The following is a 24,688-nucleotide window of genomic DNA, read 5'->3' on the forward strand; positions in this document are numbered from 1 at the left end:
GTGAGTGTCCTGGCTCCATTCCTGTGGCCCCCAATTAGGTCCGGGCGGCTGCCCTCTCGTGGCTGAGGAGAAGTATCATCCAACTCGGGGACTGTCCAGGCGTCCCGGCAGTGTCCCCGCTCATCCGTGACATTAGGTTCTAAGGAAAAATCCGTGAATGATTGAGGTTGCGAACTCTGAAGTGCGACTTCTCGGGGGTCTACTGTATACCAAACTGAACCTATGCAAAAGCAGCATTTACTCTGTTTTTCAGTAATACTGGGTTTGTGTCAGAAGAACCATACTACATCAATTTATTTGTAGTTTTTCATTAAACAGTTTCTCCCACTTCCAAAAATTTTCTCCTAAAATCCAAAAGTAATCCAATGCTCTTAGTACTGCACTGCAATAAAGATGGTGATATCTTGTGTAATTTGGCAGTTTCATTAGAATCCTTAGAAAACAGAAATGTTTAAAAATGCTTCATTTTTCATCTTTATTAGTAAAAATGCAGTTAACTATGGTAGAAAAAGCAACATTTAGTTGAATTACGTCAGTTGGTAATATTAGGTGCCCAGAGCAAGGTGTATAAAGAGCTCTGAACAGACTGGTGAGAAAATCATCTTTTCAATGACAGATTCAGATTCTTTACCTGAAATTAAGACTGACAAATCGATTCCCCTTTCCAATTCTGCATCAGGTTGTCAAAGGAAGATGTTTTTAAAGAAGAGTGGTAGAGCAGACTCAATTTTTCATCACTGCTGTTAAAGTAAGTTTCAGGAAGCCTGAGAAATATTTTTCAAGGAAATGCATGACTGGTATGCAAAAGTAGAAATGAGTTCCAGGAGAATAAAATGTGAGGCATGGCTACTCCAAGGATATAGCTATTAATCAGTATAGAAATTTCTATGACAGAAAATCATTCAGGTGTTGAAACCTTGGTAAGTTAAGCACTGATAATAGATTGTGTGAGTGTTGAACAACTGGATTCATGCTAAACTGCCAATACTGATGCTCTGTGTAAGAAAGGACAGAGCCGACTATACTTCCTTAGAAGGCTAAGGAACATCTGCAATAAGATGTTACAGATGTTCTATCAGATGGTTGTGGCGAGCGCCCTCTTCTGCGCGGTGGTGTGCTGGAGAGGCAGCATAAAGAAGAGGGACGCCTCACACCTGGACAAACTGATGAGGAAGGCAGGCTCTATTGTAGGCACGGAGCTGGACAGTTTGACATCTGTGGCAGAGCGACGGGTGCTGAGTAGGCTCCTGTCAATCATGGAGAATCCACTGCATCCACTGAACAGTATCATCTGAAGACAGATTGAGGAGATTGTTCCTCCCCCACACTATGCAGCTCTTCAATTCCACCCGGGGGGTAAACGTTAACATTATACAAAGTCAAAGTTATTGTCTGTCTGTATACCTGCATTGTTATCACTCTTTAATTTAATATTTTCTTTATCAGTATGCTGCTGCTGGAGTATGTGAATTTCCCATTGGGATTAATAAAGTATCTATCTATCTATCTATCTATCTATCTATCTATCTATCTATCTATCTATCTATCTATCTATCTATCTATCTATCTATCTATCTATCTATCTATCTATCTATCTATCTATCTATCTATCTATCTATCTATCTATCTATCTATCTATCTATCTATCTAAACTGAAAGTGGTTAGTAACCATAGGCACAGACAGCAAAGCGCATAGAGGAGAAGTTGGAAAAGAACTTTCTAGTGCAACAAGACTGCATGACACAAGCTGTTAATGTCTCTTTAGCTCTGTTTTTGCTTGTGCCCTTTTCACTTTTTATTCATTACTGACTGCCCTTGCCATTTGTCAAAAGGGTATATATGTTAAGATTCATCTTACCTTGACAGATTCGAATAAGGCTACTTAACAAAGAAGATCCCACTCTTCATTTAACAGTCTGGTTAAAAATGCACCCCAACCTCAGCGCTTTTTTTTGTTGAAGAAATGAAAGAAATTGTTGTAGAACAGGTGAACTCTTTACATGTACCCTCCAGTAAAGAATCACACAGAGCTCAGTGCTTACCTCTCCTATGGAAATCACTGCTATCAATAGGGAGGTTGGGTCAATATCAGCAAAGCTTGCCGAAACAGAAGATTGTCAGCACCGCAACAACTTTTAAACTAGTCAACATAAGCACAGGCCGAGAAGGAACTGATATACTGGGTTTCCTTCTTGAACTCTGACCAACTATTTTCCCTGGTTTTCCTTTCTTTCAGTTCCCTATAAAACGAACACACAGCTATGTATAGCAGATAGGAAAACACATCTTGCCCTCCTGCTTTGTAATATGGCTAATTAATTATCAAGACTACCTGAAATGTTATTCGAGAATTATGAAAATTTCAGGGCCTCTCTTTTGAAAGACATAGAATTTAATTTTATCAGGATTTAAGTGATAAAACAGCCATTGCTAGATGGGTAGTGAACACTCCAATCAGAAGGAGAAAATAATTACTGTAGTAACTCCTTTTTTGGTCTTTCCTGCACATCTCAAGCTCTCTTCTGGGGGTCAGTATATTGTGCCCAATAAGGGGCATCTCAACCACCAAACCTCAGACACAACCATACTGCCAAATATCCCTAGGTAGTACCTTTGCAATTCTCTTTTCCCACAACAGTCACTATGCTTATTCTTTTTTTTCTACTTCATTCTCCCCTATAGAAAGCATTGGTCACTTTCTCCCAACACCAACTCCCAGACTGAGGAGACATAGTTTCTTTTATGTTGGATATGGGAGTACCTCCGGTGCCAAAGTATTGCGCAGCAGAAGTACTTCAAGATAATGCACATGCACCACAAAACAGGAAAGTTGGCTACCGGCAGCACACAAGGACCCCAACAGGATTGACACCTAGAACTCGAGTCCCATGCAACCTTACAGTTGTCCAAACTGGAACCACGACAAAAGAACACTGCCACCGATGATGCTGGAGGATAAACTGTTCCTGGTGGGCAAGCTTCCCACAGTCCACATATTACTTTTTTTCTCCCTAATATGGAAAGGGACTAGAACTCATCCAAGCCAGGATATGCATGCATCTGTGCTGTCCTTACCCAGCTATTGGTGGCTATTGGTAAGAGTACTTTAAAGGTGAGATGATGTAACCAGTCAGTCAGTTTTGAGTGCTAATAGATCTAACCTTTAGTGCAGGGCTATTCAATTACAACTTCAGCTGGGCCAAATTTTCAAACCAAGAAATTTAGCAGCAGGTAATAACAAATTTTAAACCAACACAAATGAATGTATTGAAAAACCAAGTAATGTTTATTCATTGATTCTCTTTTAAATTGGGTCACATCTCTCACCATTAACATCAAAAAATTAATAAACAATAAAAAAGCTATAACTAAACAGAATCTGAGGTAGAAGCAATACTTTATTTTTTTTATTTCAAAAGAAGAAGAAAAAATTTGTCATATCTGACCTAGTCTCATCTCAAAGTCCATAAAAACAAAATAAAGCACAATATTAGCAACAACATTTGTTTCCCTTTTGAAAACAAAAAGGTGGCAGTATGCATACATTGCGTTTGGATCAAGTCTGAGGTACTGTGACGGTATATACAGGCTGAGGGTCCTAGTACTGTGTTTTGATAATTTGGTGAAAAAACATAATGTTTAAAATTTGAAATTGACAAATCGTAAAAAAGTATAATAATTCTTTGTATTTATATAGCGCTTCAGTGACTACTCAAAACGCTTTGCAAACTTTATGCAGGGAGCACATGGGATGCAGACTCATGATCTTATTGTGAGGCAGCAGTGCTAACATTATGCCACCTGCACAGGAGTATTGTAGTGCATAATATTGTGATTAACAGTTTAAAATTACAAACATAAAATTTCTGAAATCAAAGAATATTAACACAGGATAATAATAACAAGCTTTACATTCTACAAAAAAGATGTATAGTCTGACAAAGTAATCAGTGCTTAATTTGATTGCGTTTTAAAGAAAATTCCATATTTTCATCAAATGCAGTCTTTGCTTTCGGTGTTAAAGATTGATTGTCGTCCTCGTGACAGCCATGAATGCCCAGAATCAAAACATGTGAGTGGAGGGCCAACCAATTGTATGAAGAGAATTGCAGAGACAGTGCTTGTCAGTAATGAGGCTGTCACTGGAGTTAACAATTAATTCGCAAAAAACCACATTCGCACTCAGTTGATGAAACTGGAATACAACTAAGACTCAGCCCACAATTGATTACAGAATCGTTTAATATGTAGTCGATGCCACAACCAGCTGTTGCGCCCAAGTTACAGTCACCAAAAAAATTTAAAAAATTTAAAAAATCGCTGTATCATACTAGCTAAAGTGTTAACATTCATTATCTGTACAGTCGTGGCCAAAAGTTTTGAGAATCACACAAGTATTTGTTTTTACAAAGTTTGCTGCTTCAGTGTTTGGTAGATCTTTTTTGTCAGATGTTTCTATGGTATACTGAAGTATAATTACAAGCATTTCATAAGTTTCAAAGGGTTTTATTGACAATTACATTAAGTTTATGCAAAGAGTCAATATTTGCAGTTGTTGGCCCTTCTTTTTCAAGACCTCTGCAATTCACCCTGGCATGCTGTCAATCAACTTCTGGGCCTGACTGATGGCAGCCCATTCTTGCATAATCAATGAACCAATAACTTGTGTCATTCTCAAAACTTTTGGTCACGTCTGTACTACTGTTGGAATTTATGTAGGAATTTCTGAAGGCTTGTGTAACATGTTTTTCTCAATTTTTGTCTGAGTTTCTGACTGGACCATGGGCTGGGACAGTGGGCTTCAGTATATGGAGGTTACTTCTGGCCCACAGGCCACCATTTGAATAGGCCAGCTTTAGTGCCTGTGCCTGAGTTAGCAAAGATGATGAATTAAACAGAATGAATAAAAGAACTATAAACAATAGTGTGATGGATCTAAATAAATAAATATATTTATTTAGATCCATAATAATAAAAATATATTTTTATAAAAAAATATTTATAAAAATGGAATTCTTAATGTAACTTATGGCAAACGAAAACAAACTTTTAAAATCAAGCAGCTATTTGCACTCAAATACAAAATTTAACATAAAAACCTGACAAGCACATTACAAATCCATGCATCAATTTTTTACTTTGTTTGTATGAATATTGCAGAAGATCCAGGAGAGCAGAAGGCTATAAACCCTAAGCACACCCAAAACGCTTGTTGTGCTTTTGAAGACAATAAAATACTCATCAATACAACAATTAAAAGGTGTGTCATGCACATATGGCGCATATCTAAATATTTAACAAGTGAGAAGCAACCTGAAACATCAAGAGTGCTTAATGGTTACATAATTACTGAAGTCATAAATTTTCCTGTTTTAAATTTTCACACATATATAGCATAATAATCCCAAATGTTAGATCTCTTAGGATCTATCCAAAAAATACAGTCATTACAAGAATTCTAAAATGATGGATGGAATACCAGAACAATTTTTCTTCAAATGTTATTAATCAGCCAGTCAATGGAAATAAATAAAATGAAAAGCACTTTAGATGTCAAAACGACTTGCTCACAACTTTATTTTTCCAGTTTAAGGAGTTATTAAAGAAACTGCCAACACCTGTTTACACTATGTCTCCTGTAGGGCCCAGGGCTATTTCACCATAAAGGACCATTCAAAATGGTCCTGGGTTGTCCTTGTTACCCAGTAAGGCTCATTTTTTGTAAGTACACTTCCAGATTATCAAGCCACCTTTTATTTGGCTGGCCTGTTCCCCTCTGTACCATTAGCTTTCTTTGAAAGATACCCTTTACTGTACAGTCTCCCTTTTGATTCAGGTGCCATAGACATCTTTAGCTTCTTATCTGTATTTCTGTGATGAAGTCAGGTTGCTGTAAAAATTATCTAGACTTTGTGGACGAAAAAAGGCACACTGAAAAGCAAGCAGATAATAGCTTCTAAATTCTTCTGTTTATTAATTTGGAGTCACAGTAAGTAGAGATTCAAAAGAGTATAACTTATTGCCGCAAAGCTCAATTGAACCCTGATCAAAAGCCAGGAGGGGTTTTTTATACTTCAGCATTTCATGATTAAAAATACAGAAAAGAACATCCTTATCAAAACAGTAAAGTTAAACAATATGTCTGTTAAGCTAAGCATTATCTGTATTTTGGAAGCTAAGCACAGGAGAGACGCCTTTGCATAAACTACATGTACAGTTCTGCAGCCTTGTGACCTTGTCCCTGAAACATTCACTCTGAGAAAGGGAAAACAAGAAACAGCTTACATTTTATTCATGTGGACACTATTTCTCCTGAACCCTGGAATAACATATTTTTGTTAGTTCATAAGCCAAAGCGTCTCTCACTGGCAAGTTAGAAAAATAGTTATTATAAAAATTCTAATTTACTAAACACACAAAATACATGGTGCTGAGGAGAACATTCTTCTTCTACAACTTCTATTTTCCCTTGTTTACAAAATGATTATTTAAACACAACAGTGAACATTTCAGGACTGTGGAGTCGGTACAAAAAACCTTTGACTAGGACTCCAACTCAGACACCTAAATTTATGGTACTACCGACTCCAACCCCTCTGTTTGTAATTTAAGCCAATATACAGTAAGAGTCAAAAGTTTAGAGTCATCCAAAAATTTACATTTTTTAATAGAAATGTATACCTTTTTTATCAGGATACCATTAAACCTATAAAAAAATATAGCCAAGGCATTTCTAGTGTGTATAATGGCTATTACTGCTTGAAATGACTGATTTTTTTTTAACTTATTATTCACATATGGCTGCAAAACACCATTTTCAGCAGCATTTATATAACTATTTATTATATAAATATTATATAAATATTTCTGGGCGAACCCAAACTTTTAAATGGTACTGTATTTACTATGTTAACTGAAATCACACAACATGCAGGATAAAAAGCATTTTATCACTGCCAGCGTGAATCATCAGACTACTTTTTAGCACTCTAACCTCTTAAGTTTGGGTTTAAAGACAGTAGCAATGCTGTTGTGGCTTTTTATATAATTTATTAAAGAAATCACAAACGTTAAGTAACATTAAACAAAAGATAAAACTTACAAAATTAGAGGTTATATTTTCATCAAAAGTCTACAGAAAATAATGTATTTGAATTAGTATATGTAAAATTGGAAATTGTGACACATTATATTACAATTTAAATTTACAGTAGTTGGATTTGGTAGATTTTTGCTGACTCTGACTCCATTAACTCAATCATTGCTTCTGACTCCCACTCCACAGCCTTGGTACACTTTTCTTAGTATCTTTCAGAAGGTTGTGTTGCTAGCATAAAGGGACCAGGTTTCTGCATCATATAAAACCCATTGAATATGGTCTTGTAAATGCAGATTTTTAACCTTCTGAAGATCTCAACAGTTTATATAAACAAAATAGAACACATTTGTGTTGGTGGTGATTCAATCCATGACCTCAGCAATAACTTCATTCTTCTCAGTGGTGACTGGTCCCAAGTAATTGGATTCAATTGGATTATGTCCAAAATTGAATGGAAAATAACAGTACAACAAAATAGCTTGTTAAGAAATGATAATATATAGATTGATAGGGTGATTATTGTCACATATGCAGGGTACATGGAAATTCTGCTACTCATCATGTACCATGTCGCCACTCTCTGGCACCTTGATTAATGACTATAACTACCTTACCTCAAAACTTTGGTCTTCTTTACTTATAATAAATAACTCCCTTACTTCAAAACAAATGGAGATAACAACTTTATTGAAATTTTTCATTTTTTTCACACAATATTACAATTTTATGTTAAAATTCCATTCCTCTATTTTCTGTCTTGCTTAATTATGTACTATAAAGTGCTACAAAGCCTAAGCTTTCCAAATGTTTTGTGGAGAAGCATGTTTAAGAAATAGTGACCATCCTTAAAGCAAACAGTATGCAAACTACAAGCACTTAACAATCCGAGCACATGCCTTTCAAAAATATTCTTACCACCCAAAGAACAACTCCATGTGAAGTAAAAATTTAGCCGAAGGTACAATAAAACACTGCAAACAAAATAAAAGCCGGAAAATATGGAGAACATGAAAAAGCTACAACAGACAATTTCCAACTGAGAAAACCCACATCCCAGGTGCTGGAACACTAACCCCTACACTACTGTGCTGAAACTAGAGGAAAGGTTAACGTGACTTAAAAACTACTAAATTACAGAGATGTACCTGCTACCTTGTGCCGAAAACTATTAACAAACCATGCAAATTTAACAAAGAATTTTAAGTTAGCCAATACAATACCATTCTGAAAAGATATCACAAGCTAATAAGCATAAACCAAATGTTTTAGTCATCCATCGATGAATCTTCTTACCCCACATTTTCCATTAAAAGTTTGAGAAAAGTTGGAGTCTATATTGAAGTTAAAGGTAATGAATATAAAAGATGAGATACAAAAGCAGTTTTCCTTTATAAGTTGATTACCAAACAGTCAACACTGCTTTAGAAAGTTAGGATTATGTTTTAGAGTCAACCATTGTCAAATCAAAAGAATTTAGAAAATGTTCCTGACTGCCCAACTCTGATTTGCTTCATATTTGCAGAAAATGATGACATCACATCCAATAATTAGTGTGTAACATTTTTAGACTTGTATGTTCATTAGTTTCCGGGATATGGAAGCATTAAAAGGAAGCACTGGTCCTAATTTACAAAAAAAAACAAGACAAGATTTTCCTTAAATCAAATTTTTAACTGTTAATGCTAGATGCATGATTTTTTCAGGCATTATCAGTTTTTCATGTTTCTTAACTTCTAAACTAGTTAAACCACAGTGGCATATTTGACAAATTATAACTTACTGAAAACTGTAAAAATAAATTGCTCTAAAAGACGAAAGAAACTTTGGCCCACTATAATCCATCCATCCATCCATTTTCCAACCCGCTGAATCCGAACACAGGGTCACGGGGGTCTGCTGGAGCCAATCCCAGCCAACACAGGGCACAAGGCAGGAAACAATCCTGGGCAGGGTGCCAACCCACCACAGCCCACTATAATCTCCACTCTTAAACACATCAGGGGCCTCCTGCATAAAAGCTTGATTAGATTCCATAATAAAATACTGCTCATGCTAGAAAGGCAAAAAATTTTGATTTATTAAACCATATGTATGTCACATGCCACACCAAAATCCTTTATAAATCTCTAATCAACTTAAAACTATGCACTCATGCACGCACTTGTAGCCACTCCCCACTTATTCCTACCAGGAATCACATATGCCTTAACAAATGCACTTTTTGAATATTCATAACCTAACCATCATATAACTTTGGCCATGTTCCTGAGTGATGTCTTCACTTCCAAACCACGAGAGAACTCAGAAAACAAAACTTCAGTAAATGTGAACTTAAGGTATTATTTTAGTAATATAAACTCCTCCAAATTAAAGTAAGTATCAAATACCATAACATCTTTTAAGCTCGCTTCATTCTGAGCAATGTTGCAGGGCGCTGGAGCCTATCCCAGGAAGTACAGGGCATGAGACAAGAACCACCATTGGACTGTGCAGTAGTATGTTGCAAGACAAACACAGAGATAGGCCAATTTAGCACCACCAATCCACCTAACATGCATGACTTTGGACTGTGGGAGAAAACTGGAGCACCAGTAAAAAACCCACTCAGAAATGGGGAGAACATGTAAACTCCACAAAGAAAAGTGAACCTTGGTCTCCCAACTGTGAGTCATGCCGCCCAAGTCTTGAGTTTTTTTTCCTCAATATTTTAAGGCCACACATACTGTAATTATGTTATTTAATTAATTAGGTGCACAGTGGTAACACTGCTGTCTTTTATTAGAGTCTAGGGGTCACTCCAAAGACATACAGGTTAGGTGAAGTTCTAAATTGGCCTATCTCTGTGTTCACCCTATGATGGGCTAGTGTCCTGCCCAGAGGTAGTTCCTGCTGCTTGATGGAATAGGCTCCAGCTGCCCCTGCCCAGAATAAGCGGATAAAGAGGATGGATGAAGCAATGAATACTATAATATGTCCATCCCAAAGAACTCTCACTTTAATATCTCCTATCCTTGAAACAAAGAAATACATTGTACAATTTCAATTACAAGTTAGTCATCCGTTTCAGGCTTAGCTTGAATATGTTGTATACAGTACATATTTTTCTCTTTTACACACCCAATAAATACTCCGGTTAGCAAAACAGATCCTGGGTAGCCAGCACAAGTGATTAAAATGGTAGTGCACGTGGCAGTGGCTTATGCCTGCTCGTAGAATCAGATGGGAGGTGGCCAGAACAATTCTCCATCGCTCAAATAAACCCGTTGCAAAAAATTTACAAGACAAAAATACGATATCTGTCGCTTTGATGAAGCAAATAAACAGAAAACACTCCAACTTTCAAATCAGTCAACTAAGTTATACCTGAATGTTATGCTAGGCATACATTTTCTAACTTCTTAAAATGAGAAAGTGCTTATTTTGCCACAATTAAAATACAATGAGAAATAAACTTAAAAACACAAAATTTTCTGTCATTTAAATTCATTAATGGTATTTGCGAACAAATGATGACGACTGCCTTATAAGCCGGTTTAGACTTCGTAGAGCCATCCTTCTGGAGTGTGCTGAATTAGAACCTACGGTACATTAGAGACCATAATGAAGAAATCATGTAATCCATATCCCATTACAGGCTTTAATAACCAGGATTAGAAAATGAATGGATGAACAGACATCAGAATGTGACAGATGCATTACTGAAATACAATTTTCTACTCACTCCATTGTTCTGTCACCACCTGGACTCGCTAAAATGCCAAAACCAAAAAACTCAGTAGTCCTTACAGATTGTCAAAACATTCCATAACTTTAAGCCAATTTCCATGCTAAGTTTGGGTTTTATAAATCCTGACATTTGTGTAAAAATGGTTCAAGCATGTTTCTGAGCATAAGCAAGGTATTACTCATGTTGCTTCTTTAGCAACTAGGTGTCTGGCTGAAAGAAATCAGATTTCCTGGTTTATGAGACATTAGTAATTGAAAAAATAATTTCAAACCATTGTATCAAATGAATATTGCCGATTTATGACAATGTCTCTCTATTATAAAAAAAAATCTAGGGACGAGACGAGACATTTTTTTCCGGCGACGAGACATGATCTTTTGAAGAGAGAAAGAGAGATACTTTCACGTCCCGTGAGCCGGTCAAGTCACATCATGCTTACAACCTTTGGAAGCAAGCCCCGTGAGATGGTGACTTTTGCAAGTCACACCCTACTTACAACCATTTTCAAAACAATACCACAGTCATCTCACCTCTCATTTGTTGGAATGCTTTTGGCAGACACACTTCCTGTGCTCTCAGCTCTTAAAAATTTTATATGTTGTAGATGACACGTCAATGACTAAACGAAGAAGATAGAGTAGAGCGTTGAAAAGAGACCCAAAAGCATTGGATAGAAGTCAAAAAAGAAAGCCCGGGGCTGGAAAAAGACAAAGTAGAACGTCGTAAACAATTCAAAAACATTGGCACGATACACATGCAAAGCAGGTTAGAGATAATGGAAGTAGGAAATTTCGAAAGTCTCAAAAAAATGATAGTAAAGATCGCATTAGCGCAAACAAATGGAAAATATTACTCGGTGAAATAACGTAACAGTGAAAAAAAATCGAATAGTGTTTGAGGATGTCTGGGGGAGAAGAGAGACAACAACTGCGAGGTTAAATGTCCGTGAACTTGTTTAAAGTTGTTTGTAAGTAGGGCGTGACATGTAAAAGTCGCCGTCTCATGGGTCTTGCTTCCTAAGGTTGTAATGTCTAGTCTCATGTGACGTCAAAGTGTCTCCCTGAAATGATTATGTCTCAACCATATATAGAGATATACAGTGCATCCGGAAAGTATTCACAGCGCATCACTTTTTCCACCATTTGTTATGTTACAGCCTTATTCCAAAATGGATTAAATTCATTTTTTTCCTCAGAATTCTACACACAACACCCCATAATGACGTGAAAAAAGTTTACTTGAGGTTTTTGAAAATTTATTAAAAATAAAAAAACTGAGAAATCACAAGTACATAAGTATTCACAGCCTTTGCTCAATACTTTGTCGATGCACCTTTGGCAGCAATGACAGCCTCAAGTCTTTTTGAATATGATGCCACAAGCTTGGCACACCTATCCTTGGCCAGTTTCGCCCATTCCTCTTTGCAGCACCTCTCAAGCTCCATCAGGTTGGATGGGAAGCGTCAGTGCTCAGCCATTTTAAGATCTCTCCAGAGATGTTCAATCGGATTTAAGTCTGGGCTCTGGCTGGGCCACTCAAGGACATTCACAGAGTTGTCCTGAAGCCACTCCTTTGATATCTTGGCTGTGTGCTTAGGGTCGTTGTCCTGCTGAAAGATGAACCGTCGCCCCAGTCTGAGGTCAAGAGCGCTCTGGAGCAGGTTTTCATCCAGGATGTCTCTGTATATTGCTGCAGTCATCTTTCCCTTTATCCTGACTAGTCTCCCAGTCTCTGCTGCTGAAAAACATCCCCACAGCATGATGATGCTACCACCATGCTTCACTGTAGGGATGGTATTGGCCTGGTGATGAGCGGTGCCTGGTTTCCTCCAAACGTGACACCTGGCATTCACACCAATGAGTTCAATCTTAAATCATAAATAAGTGCATGGAGGATGTCTGCGTCACCAAAAACATCATTGTCAGGGCAAACGATAAACCGTGGGTGACTGCTGAGGTGCGAGTTTTGCTGAAAGTGAGAAACTGTGCTTTTAAATCTGGAGATATAGCTGCCCTTAGAACAGCAAGAGCCAACCTAAATAAAGCTATTAGAAGAGCTAAAAGGGCTCATGGAAAGAAAATAGAGAGTCATTTTCAAGATCACAGGAACAGCAGAAGATTGTGGCAGGGGATTAAATCTGTGACAGATTACAAAACAGTTTCTTACCCCTGTGATGATAGCTTCAACTTCCTGAATGACCTAAATAAGTACTTTGGACGGTTTGAAGCATTGAATGATACATCACCAGTGAAGGCCACCCCTCATCCTGATGAGAAGGCACTGTGTCTGGAACCGGATGATGTTCTACGGACTTTGAGGAGAATTAATCCAAGGAAAGCTGCGGGACCAGACCATATACCAGGTTGTGTACTCAAAGGATGTGCGGAGCAGCTGACACATGTCCTTACGGATATATTTAACATCTCTCTGTGTCAAGCTGTTGTGCCATCTTGCTTTAAAACCTCAGAAATCATCCCAGTTCCGAAAAAACCCATAGTCACAACCATGAATGACTATCACCCTGTAGCCTTAACATCAATAGTGATGAAATGTTTCGAGAGGCTGATCAAGGACCACATTACTTCTGTCCTACCCTCCTCTTTTGACCCACTCCAATTCGCCTACCGCTCCAACCGTGCCACAGAGGATGCCATATCTATTGCACTCCATTTTTCATTGGAACATCTAGAGAATAGAGACACTATGGTCCGCATGCTGTTTGTTGATTTTAGTTCGGCTTTTAATACCATCATCCCTCAGAATTTGATCAGCAAACTGGGCCCATTGAGACTGGGCATACCTCTGCAAAACTGGATATTGGACTTTCTAATGGATAGGCCACAGTACGTACGGGTAGGAAAGAATAAATCAGATACCATCTCCTTGAGCACAGGTTCTCCACAGGGGTGTGTTCTAAGTCCCCTCCTCTTCACGCTCATGACCCACGATTGTTGTGCCAAGTTCAGCACAAACCAAATTATTAAGTATGCGGACGACACAACAGTGGTGGGTCTCATTCGAGGTGACAGGGAGGGGGATTACAGAGAGGAGGTGAAGTCATTTGTGGAATGGTGTGATAAAAACAATCTGATACTGAATGTCGAAAAAACAAAAGAACTGGTGATCGACTTCAGGAAAAAACAGCTGGTACACATCCCGGTCCACATTAAGAACACTGCTGTGGAAATTGTGCAGTCTACTAAGTTCCTGGGAGTTAATGTGACGAACAACCTCACCTGGTCCCTGCACACCTTCTCCGTCATCAAGAAAGCTCACCAGCGCTTGATCTTTCTGCGGAGGCTAAAGAGGGCCCATCTCAGTAAGTCAGTCCTCACCACTTTTTACAGAGGGACCATAGAGAGCGTGCTAACCAGCAGCAGCTCTCTGTGGCAGGAGAGCTGCAGCGCTTCGGACTGGAAAGCACTGAGGAAAGTGGTGAGGGCTGCGGAGAGGATCATTGGAGCCCCGTTGCCAAATGTACAAGATTTGGCAAAACAACGCTGTCTGGCCAGAGCTGTGCGGATTTCTAGAGACCCTACTTATCCTGCCTCTGAACTCTTTTCCCTCATGCCCTCAAGCAGAAGGTACCGCAGCCTGAAATGTAGAAATACCAGGTTTAATAACAGTTTTTTTCCTACTGCCGTTCGTCTTTTAAATGAAACATTTTAGTATTTTATTGTAGGCTGATTTTAACTATGTGTTTTTATTAATATCTTGTGCATCGTATTTTCATTCTGCAGCACATCTTGGATGTTCTGCTGAATGACAAATAAAATTGAATTGAATTGAATTGAATTGAATCTTTGTCTCATCAGACCAGAGAATTTTCTTTCTCATGGTCTGAGAGTCCTTCATGTACCTTTTGGCAAACTCCAGGCGGGCTGCCATGTGCCTTTTACTAAGGAGTGGCTTCCATCTGGCCACTCTACCATATAGGCCTGATTGGTGGATTGCTGCAGAGATGGTTGTCCTTCTGGAAGTTTCTCCTCTCTCCACAGAGGACATCTGGAGCTCTGACAGAGTGACCATCAGATTCTTGGTCACCTCCCTGACTAAGGCCCTTCTCCCCCGATCGCTCAGTTTAGATGGCCGGCCAGCTCTAGGAAGAGTCCTGGTGGTATTGAACTTCTTCCACTTACGGATGATGGAGGCTACTGTGCTCATTGGGACCTTCAAAGCAGCAGAAATTTTTCTGTAACCTTCCCCAGATTTGTGCCTCGAGACAATCCTGTCTCGGAGGTCTACAGACAATTCTTTTGACTTCATGCTTGGTTTGTGCTCTGATATGAACTGTCAACTGTGGAACCTTATATAGACAGGTGTGTGCCTTTCTAAATCATGTCCAATCAACTAAATTTACCACAGGTGGACTCCAATTAAGCTGCAGAAACATCTCAAGGATGATCAGGGGAAACAGGATGCACCTGAGCTCAATTTCGAGCTTAATGGCAAAGGCTGTGAATACTTATGTACATGTGCTTTCTCAATTTTTTTATTTTTAATAAATTTGCAAAAATCTCAAGTAAACTTTTTTCACGTTGTCATTATCGGGTGTTGTGTGTAGAATTCTGAGGAAAAAAATGAATTTACAGTAATCCCTCCTCCATCGCGGGGGTTGTGTTCCAGAGCCACCCACGAAATAAGAAAATCCGCGAAGTAGAAACCATATGTTTATATGGTTATTTTTATATTGTCATGCTTGGGTCACAGATTTGCGCAGAAACACAGGAGGTTGTAGAGAGACAGGAACGTTATTCAAACACTGCAAACAAACATTTGTCTCTTTTTCAAAAGTTTAAACTGTGCTCCATGACAAGACAGAGATGACAGTTCCGTCTCACAATTAAAAGAATGCAAACATATCTTCCTCTTCAAAGGAGTGCGCATCAGGAGCACAGAATGTCAGAAAGACAGAGGAAAGCAAACAAATCAATAGGGCTGTTTGGCTTTTAAGTATGCGAAGCACTGCGGCACAAAGCTGTTGAAGGCGGCAGCTCACACCCCCTCCATCAGGAGCAGACAAAGAGAGAGAGAGACAGAGAAAAACAAACAAGCAAAAATCAATACGGGCCCTTTGGGCTTTTAAGTATGCGAAGCACCGTGCAGCATGTTGCTTCAGGAAGCAGCTGCACAGAAGGTAGCAACGTGAAGATAATCTTTCAGCATTTTTAGACGAGCGTCCGTATCGTCTAGGTGTGCGAACAGCCCCCCTGCTCAATCCCCCTACGTCAGGATCAGAGAAAGTCAGCGCAAGAGAGAGAGAGAGAAAAGTAAGTTGGGTTTCTTCTCAGCCATCTGCCAATTGCGTCCCTTGTATGAAATCAACTGGGCAAACCAACTGAGGAAGCATGTACCAGAAATTAAAAGACCCATTGTCCGCAGAAATCCGCGAACCAGCAAAAAATCCGCGATATATATTTAAATACGCTTACATATAAAATCCGCGATAGAGTGAAGCCGCGATAGAGTGAAGCCGCGAAAGGCGAAGCGCGATATAGCGAGGGATCACTGTAATCCATTTTGGAATAAGGCTGTGACATAACAAAATGTTGAAAAAGTGATGCGCTGTGAATACTTTCCAGATGCACTGTATATATATATAGAGAGAGAGATTATATATATATATATATATATATATAGAGAGAGAGAGAGAGAGAGAGAGAGAGAGAGAGAGATAGATATATATATATACAGTAGATACATATATATAGAGACAGATAGATATATATCTCTCTCTATATATATATATCTCTATATAGATATATATCTATCTATAGATATATATATATATATATATATATATATAGAGAGAGAGAGAGAGAGAGATATAGATATATATTTATATATATAATATGTGTATGTATGTATGTATATATATGGTCCTCAGCCGGAAAAGGGTGGAGTGCCCTCTCAGGGTTGGTAGCGAGATCCTGCCCCAAGTGGAGGAGTTCAAGTATCTTGGGGTCTTGTTCACGAGTGAGGGAAGAATGGAGTGTGAGATCGACAGGCGGATCGGTGTGGCATCCGCAGTAATGCGGGCGCTGCATCGGTCTATCGTGGTAAAAAGGAGCTGAGCCGCAAGGCAAAGCTCTCAATTTACTAGTCGATCTATGTTCCTACCCTCACCTATGGTCATGAGATATGGGTAGTGACCGAAAGAACGAGATCGCGAATACAAGCGGCTGAAATGAGCTTCCTCCGCAGGGTGTCTGGGCTTTCCCTTAAAGATAGGGTGAGAAGCTCAGTCATCCGGAAGGAGCTCAGAGTAGAGCCACTGCTCCTCCGCATCGAGAGGAGTCAGATGAGGTGGCTCGGGCATCTGATCAGGATGCCTCCTGGACGCCTCCCTGGTGAGGTGTTCCGGGCACGTCTAACCGGGAGGAGGCCCCGGGGAAGACCCAGGACACGCTGGAGGGACTATGTCTCTCGACTGGCCTGGGAACGCCTTGGGATTCTCCTGGAAGAGCTAGAAGAAGTGGCCGGGGAGAGGGAAGTCTGAGCATCTCTGCTCAAGCTGCTGCCCCTGCGACCCGACCTCGGATAAGCGGGAGACGATGGATGGATGGATGGATGGAAGATTGGTCATTTGTTAGGTTTTCTCAAACCTTCAAAAGTATATACTAATCATATATTTAACTCAGACCATTTGTGAAATAAAGCTGGGTTCTGTCAATGTAACTCACCAGCAGTTTCATCACTTGCCTGTGCATGTAATCCCAAATATTCCAAAAGGGCACCTGGGAACATTCATGAAAAAAGTTACAGCATCAGTATAATAACCAAATTATTGCAGAAATATTGTTTTGGTCCTTACTATGTGTAATAATGCATTGACAGTCCAGCTACATTTGGTAAGGCTAACTATTTTTGTGCAACCTTTGACCTTACAAGTTTTACAATAATGATACCATTATTACTATCATGCACATGAGAATTCAAGCAAAATAACACTTTTATTGGCTAACTGAACGATTATAATATGCAAGTTTTTGAGGCAGCTAAAGCCCTTTCCTTCAGGATCTTGCCTGAAGAAGGAACCTTAGCTGCCTTGAAATCTTGCACATTGTAATCGGTTCAGTTAGCCAATGAAAGGTGTCATTTTGCTTGACTTCTTATTGCATCCATAATGGCTAACAGTACAACTCCCTAATACTATCATGCACATAAAACATTAGTATTATGCAATTATAAACAACTTAAAAAATACTTTATCATTTAAATACCTCACTAGCTGGCTATATTCTACAATTTTACATATAATATTGCTTACTGAATGTTGTTAATGAATTCTAGAGATTCAGATTATGTTATTACATTTTACAGACCAGTGTCTCAACAGAGAGAGGCATTACCTATTCAGAATGATACAAATCAGTAATTCAAATTTAACCACCTCTCACCAACTACAAGACAAAAGAAATAAAACTCTTTTTTTTAAATAAACACTTGAAAACATTTTTTCTTCTCCTCCTCCCTACTCCTGAAATATGCACCCCTTGTGTGGTGACGTTGTTGACACTGCGATGAGATATATGAGATTGAACTTACAAACAAACTGTTTTGAACAACTAATTTTCATGGGGTGCAGGGCACAAAAGAATCACAGTATTTGACACAACATAGAGGTTTCAAACTTGTCTGAACACAGGCAACAACCATGACATAATAGTTTTCTGAATTAGTTGATGTCAAATGTGGTGTTGCAGACAATACCACTTGTATTTTAATAACAATAGAGTTAAGAAAAATCAATTTAGATTGCACTAGGCACATACTGGCAGCTAGCACTATATATTCTCCCTTTATTATACAGTATAACCTGCTTATTTAGATTATGATCAAAGTGAGCCAATTATTATCCCATCACAGCTGGGGACAATGCTCATGCACTTGTACACACTATCTTATATTAAGGACGTATAAAGATGCCAATTAGTCTAACAAACGTATCTTTACAATGCATGAAAAAAAACCAGAGTACTCAGAGAACAACTGCATACAGACATTCTATGAAGGGTAGCCCTAACCACTTGGCCACTTTACCACTACATTATACGTAACTTTAAAAGATAATTATTTCAAATGAATTTACTTCAAATGATTATTTACAGTTTACATTGTTGGGTAAAATTAAGAAAAAGTACCAGTAAATTAAGTAATGATAATGTACACTATAGTTCAAGGGTGTTCTTTTGCCAATAGAGAGGGACACAAGCATATACTGTAGCCAAGTGGTTTTATTGTCAAATCATCCATATATTGGATCCAATATTACAGCATACAATGGTATGAAATTATGTTTCCCAGGACCACAGTGCAACAAATACAAAAACACAGGACAATGTAAGACAAGTAAAAAACTACACTATGCAATATTATCATAGATAAATAAAACTTAGGCAATGAAAAGAGTCATGAATTGAAATAGATCATACTAAAGAATAAATAATAACAGCAACTAATTATAAAAAACAACAGTACAGTAGTGCCAAATGTACAGTAGTTAGTAATTTATTTATATACAGTACTTTACAAAGAGCAGATCTGGATGAAGTGGGGCAGCACAGAGTTCAGCGTGCAGATGGCCAAGAGACAGAAGCTATCACACAACCTGGCAGAACCAGTTCAGATGTTACTGTATCTTCTGCCAAGAAGGATGTGAGATAAAGAGACTGTGGTAAGGCTGGGATTGGTCCTCCACAATGCGGTAGATTTGGCAGATTCAACTAATCTTCACTTATAATGTTTTTAATGGTATGTAGAGAGGTACCAAAGATCTTTTCTGCTGTGTGTATTATCCATTGTAGGACCCTGCAGTCTTAAGCACAGCAGTTCCCAAACTAGTAGCTGGTCAGAACACTCTCAATGGTGCCCCTGTAGAATGTGGCGAGAATGGAGAGGTGTAGGCTTGCCTTCGTCTGTCACCAAAGGAAGTGGAGACACTGCCTCAACTTTTCTGTTATGGAGGTGGTGTTAATTGACCAAGTAAGTTTAGCTACCAGGTGCACAACAAGGAATTTTGTGCTCTTGACCAGTTCCACCACAGAGTCCCCAAGGTGTAATGGTGTGTGGAGAGCATAGGCTTTTCTGAATTCAACAGTCATTTCTTTCATTCTGTCCATATTAAGAGACAGATTGTTGCAAGATGCAAGGGGACTCATTCCCATTTTTGTAAATGTAGTAATCAGTGTTTATTAAGCATTGTAATTAAGTTTATTTTTTGTTTTATTAACATTTTTTCCTTAATGGTTTTCTTTACAGATTTCCCCGTAGGTAATTTCAAAGGAAGAAAATCTATGATTCTCTCAACCGTTTCCTGGCTTGGTGGAAAGAACAATTTTCTAGGCATTGCCTACTTAACATCTGGGGCAATTATCACTGCCGTAGCAGTGACAATGACAGTAATTCATATAAAAATTGGAAAAAAGGCTAATGTCTTAGAGGACTAGTCTTGCATAGAATGTGTTTTCTTTATGACATTTAAGTTTACACAGCTCTTTTTGGGGAATGTTTATAAGTCAATACAGTATAGTTAAATTTACAAAGGATGAATGTATACAACATGAAAATATTTCCATTATAACGCCACACAATCTTGATGAGATTTAAAATGGAGCCTCTTTGATAGCAGATACAATGCAAAATGTCACCCTAGAATGAATTAAGTTTATAACAATGCTTTCAATATTCTATTGTAAAAAAATTGATTTTCGTATTTGTATGCTTCATCATTATGTTGTGTTTTAAATATTAGTTTGTTTTTTATTTCAGCCTACACCATACAATATAACAAATTAATTTCAGCAAACATCCAAACAGTGTTCATACAATAATTATGTCTCTATAATTAACATATGATACCATCCAAAGATATTAATCTCAAGAGTAAGCAAAGTTACATAGTGTATATTCAGGAAGGCAGAGAGGGAGTGACACAAGAAAATTACACTGTTTCAGTCTTAGTAGCCAGAGTGGACATAGGTAAACAAATTGGTGAGTGAATGCAAGTTTAACCTGGCTAGTATTAATGTATTATAGTTAAATATTAGTAACATAAAAAAAAATAATATTTTCTTCCAAATGTCTACTACACAACATACTTCAAAAATAGAGAGCAGTGAAAAAGTATGTGCTGCCATCCTAATTTCCTCAATTATAGAAAACTTTTCACAATTAACATTTATAGGTCTTCAACCAAGACCAAATATTACATACTGGACATATTCATGAACTTTTTAAAAACTTACTTATTAAATGAACAACATTTCCCAACACCAATTGACACTGTGTGGAAAAGTAATTCTAACCAGCTCAATTAAAGGGATAATTCAAGTCAACTGATTAAACAGCCAGGATTGGTTACAGTCAAACCTGCTTATTATAACCCTTAATTATTTTGACCCTTACAATTTCTACCACCTTGCCAACATAAAAATTTAACAAAAATAATTCCACAATCAAAGAAATACTTAAAGAAATAAGAAGAAAGTGTTATTTTCATCAGTCTGGAAGGGGCCAGAAAGCCACTTCTATAGCTTTGGACTCCACTAAACTGCAATGAGAGCCATAATCTCCAAAAGGAAAACAATAGTGAATCTTCACCCAGGAGTGGTCATACTGCCAAATTTACTCCATGAGTGGAGTGTAAAAGCATTCAGGAGGTCATAGAGGATCCTAAAACAACATTCAAAAACTGCAAGCTTTTATTGTTTTGGCAAAGATCAGTGGTTCATGATTCTACAATCAGAAAACACTAGGCAAAAATTAGCTTCACAGAAGGGTAGCAAGGTGAAAGCTATTACTAACCAACAACATGCATGTTTTTTTTTCTCATTTGCCAGGAAACACCTAGATGAACCTCAAGCATTCCAAACCAAGAACACATAAGACTTGACATTAACAATTGCCAGGTTGCCACTGGCCAACATCTTGAGGCAACCGCCAACCACTTTTTGACCCCTGGTTGCCAAGAATGTCAAACATTTTAGTGATGCACCGGTTTTTTGTCAGTGGATCAAAAGTAGCCATTAATTGCTCACTATGCATAATTGGTAGATTGGCATATAACTTGCCATTTGCTAGGCAGTTTTATCATTAATATAAAATGTAAGCTGCACACGTGCTGCACTTCCTGTCTTCCCTTTATGCAGGTAAAGCAAGTTTAAAAAAAAAGACATGTGTAACGACCAGCCCCGTGCAGGAGCTGGCTGAGCACATAACAAGAATGTTAAAGGTTTACTTAAGCTTAAAGAGATGAACATGAAAGGCTGAAAATTTCCACAGGACCCATAGCTGCTACAATTTCTGAGTGGAAGTATGTTAAAGTGTGAAAAGATGAAAGGTATTAACAACAAAATGTACCAGAAAAAATTCACACACACACAGAGAAGAAAATGATGACAATCAACAACTTTCATTACAAACAAGTAAGAACTCCATTCTTGTGACATGTTGTTTGCTTCTTCTTGCCTGTTGCCTCAAACTGCTGCAATGCTAATTAAATTATTAAATACTAATATATTTGACTAGTAATAATATTTTTTTATTTGAATAAATACATGGATTGATTTTACAAACCTAATAAAAGGAACAAGTAATGATGATGAATATTTTAGAAAAAAGAATGTAAAATAGAAGGTGAGCAGGAAGAGATGACATGCACAAGTGTCTGCTGTTGAATTTATTTTACATTCAAATAGGCAAAGGATTGTTAACATATTTTCATATATATGACATTTGCTATAATGCGTATACATTTATAATGGATCTTTTCAAATATGTAACACTATACTTTGTAAAAAAAAAAAAAAAATTTTTGCAAATAAATTTATTGCAACCTGCAATGAATCCCTATGCTTTTGTTTATACTGTTGTGATGTGGGGGATTTATGCCAAAGTAGGAAAACAATTTTGTTTTATTGAGTTTGAGGATGGCTTACTGAAGCCAGCTCTGGTCATTTAGGTTTGCTTCAGCAGTTCACTTTCATTTGCTGGTACAGAGTATTACATGAAAGCAAGAATATAAAAAAATGGATTGCAGGATGGATTCATATTCAGTCCACCTTAAATAAATGAAGCAATGTACCATAACAATATATTTAAGGCTTTTGAAAATATCCATGCTGGGCTTTAAATTTGAAAAGCTATTTAAGAACTGTTAACTGTGAAAACATTTTTGATTAATTGCTTAATTAACCGAACTATACCACACCATTCCTCATAGACTAGGTTTGAAGAAACCAAATGACGCAAGGGTTGGGTGTGCACAGAGCCAGAATTCTGACATACAGAATTCTGATAACAATTCAGAAAAAAAATGTGTAAAGTAGCAGCAAGTTGACATATAATTGCACAGAATCTTAATTACCCAAAATATAGACTGTTAAAAATGGCAACCATATTGTCAGTTTCAGCAACCAAAAGTTGATGCCTGGTTGCAAAGCTTGGAAACCACTTTTAAAAGTTAGCATTGAGCCCTGACACCAAATGACAGGCAAACATGGCTATAGCAGTGGGGTGGTGCGACGATGTTTTGCTGACTCAGGCCCTGGATGGCTTGCCATAACTGAAAATACTATGAATTCTGCTCTGTACCAAAAACGTGTAAGAAGAATTGTCCGGTCATTTGTCCATGATCTAGAACAGAAAAGCACTTGGGTCATGCAGCAACACAATTACCAAAAACGCACAAAAAAACACAGAGGATAGGCTCAATTCATGAATTAATTCAATTACAATTCAATTATGGAACTGAAATTGCAATTTTAAAATAACTACATGAATCAGAACTGGAATTGAATTTGTGGAATTCTATGTAATTCCATGTTTTTTGTTATATCTGAGATTATATATGTCAAATACTGAGTATCATTAGGCCCTAAGTGTTAAAAGTAGCTCTTATGTGGATATGATGTTAGAAGAACAATTAATGTAAATGTAAATTAAATAAAACATTAGAATTTAAAGAAAATCAAGGAATGAGGATTAAGTGCTACGCCAGCAGAAATCAGTGATACGGTATGTATTTGACTATACTGTTTCTGACTATAAGTTATTACCTGAATATTTGAACAAGAAAAAAAAACACTTGCTTGAAATCTATAGATAAAGCTGTAAAAATGTGTGCTGTCTTGCTTCTATATTGAAATACACGAGGCCTCAAACCTTAAAACATCAGGTAATTTATATCAATAAATTAGTGTTCTTTTATTCATGTATTTCATAGTTTTTAATTGTATTGAACTATCTTTAGATCTTTGCATTTTTTCATCCACTTTCAGTTTTAAGAGTATTCCAAATCTCAACATTAATATTTCAGGTCAGAAATAAGCTCATGAACCAAAACAGAAGACATATATCTCTCTATATATCTATCTATATTACTAACCGAGAATGGTAAACCAGATGGCATGGACGCAGGTACATGGCGATGGGACCATGAGACATACTGCACAGGCGCATACAGCGCGCGTCTCATAGACCGCACGCGAAGTCGTATCCACCGCGAACAAAGGAGTCACGGCCCAAAAACGAAAGAGCTCAACTGACGTGAATGAGAAATGAAGCAACAACGCGCCCATAGCTAACGACTAACGACACAGCCATACAAAAAAGAGGATTCTGCACTGCAACCCAGAGTCAAATGGAAGAGGCTACGGCGGCCCCACATGTCCACAATGATACTACAGAAGGCGCAGGCGTCACCGCCATATTGTGAGTGGCACTACTATGGAAGGTGCAGGCGTCACCGCCATATTGTGAGTGGCACTACTGCGGGGTGAAGTTAGGAGTAATGTGCTGCTTGGGATTGTACAAACCGCTGAACGCTTTACACCGCATTCAAACACAATACAGCTCAACG

The 24,688-nt window shown here is 37.9% G+C and overlaps 1 protein-coding gene across 1 annotated transcript in view; it reads left to right on the plus strand.

Annotated features, from left to right (window-relative positions):
- The window catches only part of tmem30c (transmembrane protein 30C), a 78,177-nt gene extending 57,712 nt beyond the window's left edge, over positions 1-20,465 (plus strand). The window contains exon 7 of the mRNA XM_028799913.2: positions 20,089-20,465. Coding sequence (XP_028655746.1) covers positions 20,089-20,276 — 188 coding nt within the window. The 3' untranslated portion in view covers positions 20,277-20,465. The remainder of the gene's footprint in view (positions 1-20,088) is intronic.
- Positions 20,466-24,688: the final 4,223 nt, after the last annotated feature.

This window comes from Erpetoichthys calabaricus, chromosome 4 (assembly GCF_900747795.2).
Source record: "Erpetoichthys calabaricus chromosome 4, fErpCal1.3, whole genome shotgun sequence".
In the NCBI taxonomy this organism is placed as follows: domain Eukaryota; kingdom Metazoa; phylum Chordata; class Cladistia; order Polypteriformes; family Polypteridae; genus Erpetoichthys; species Erpetoichthys calabaricus.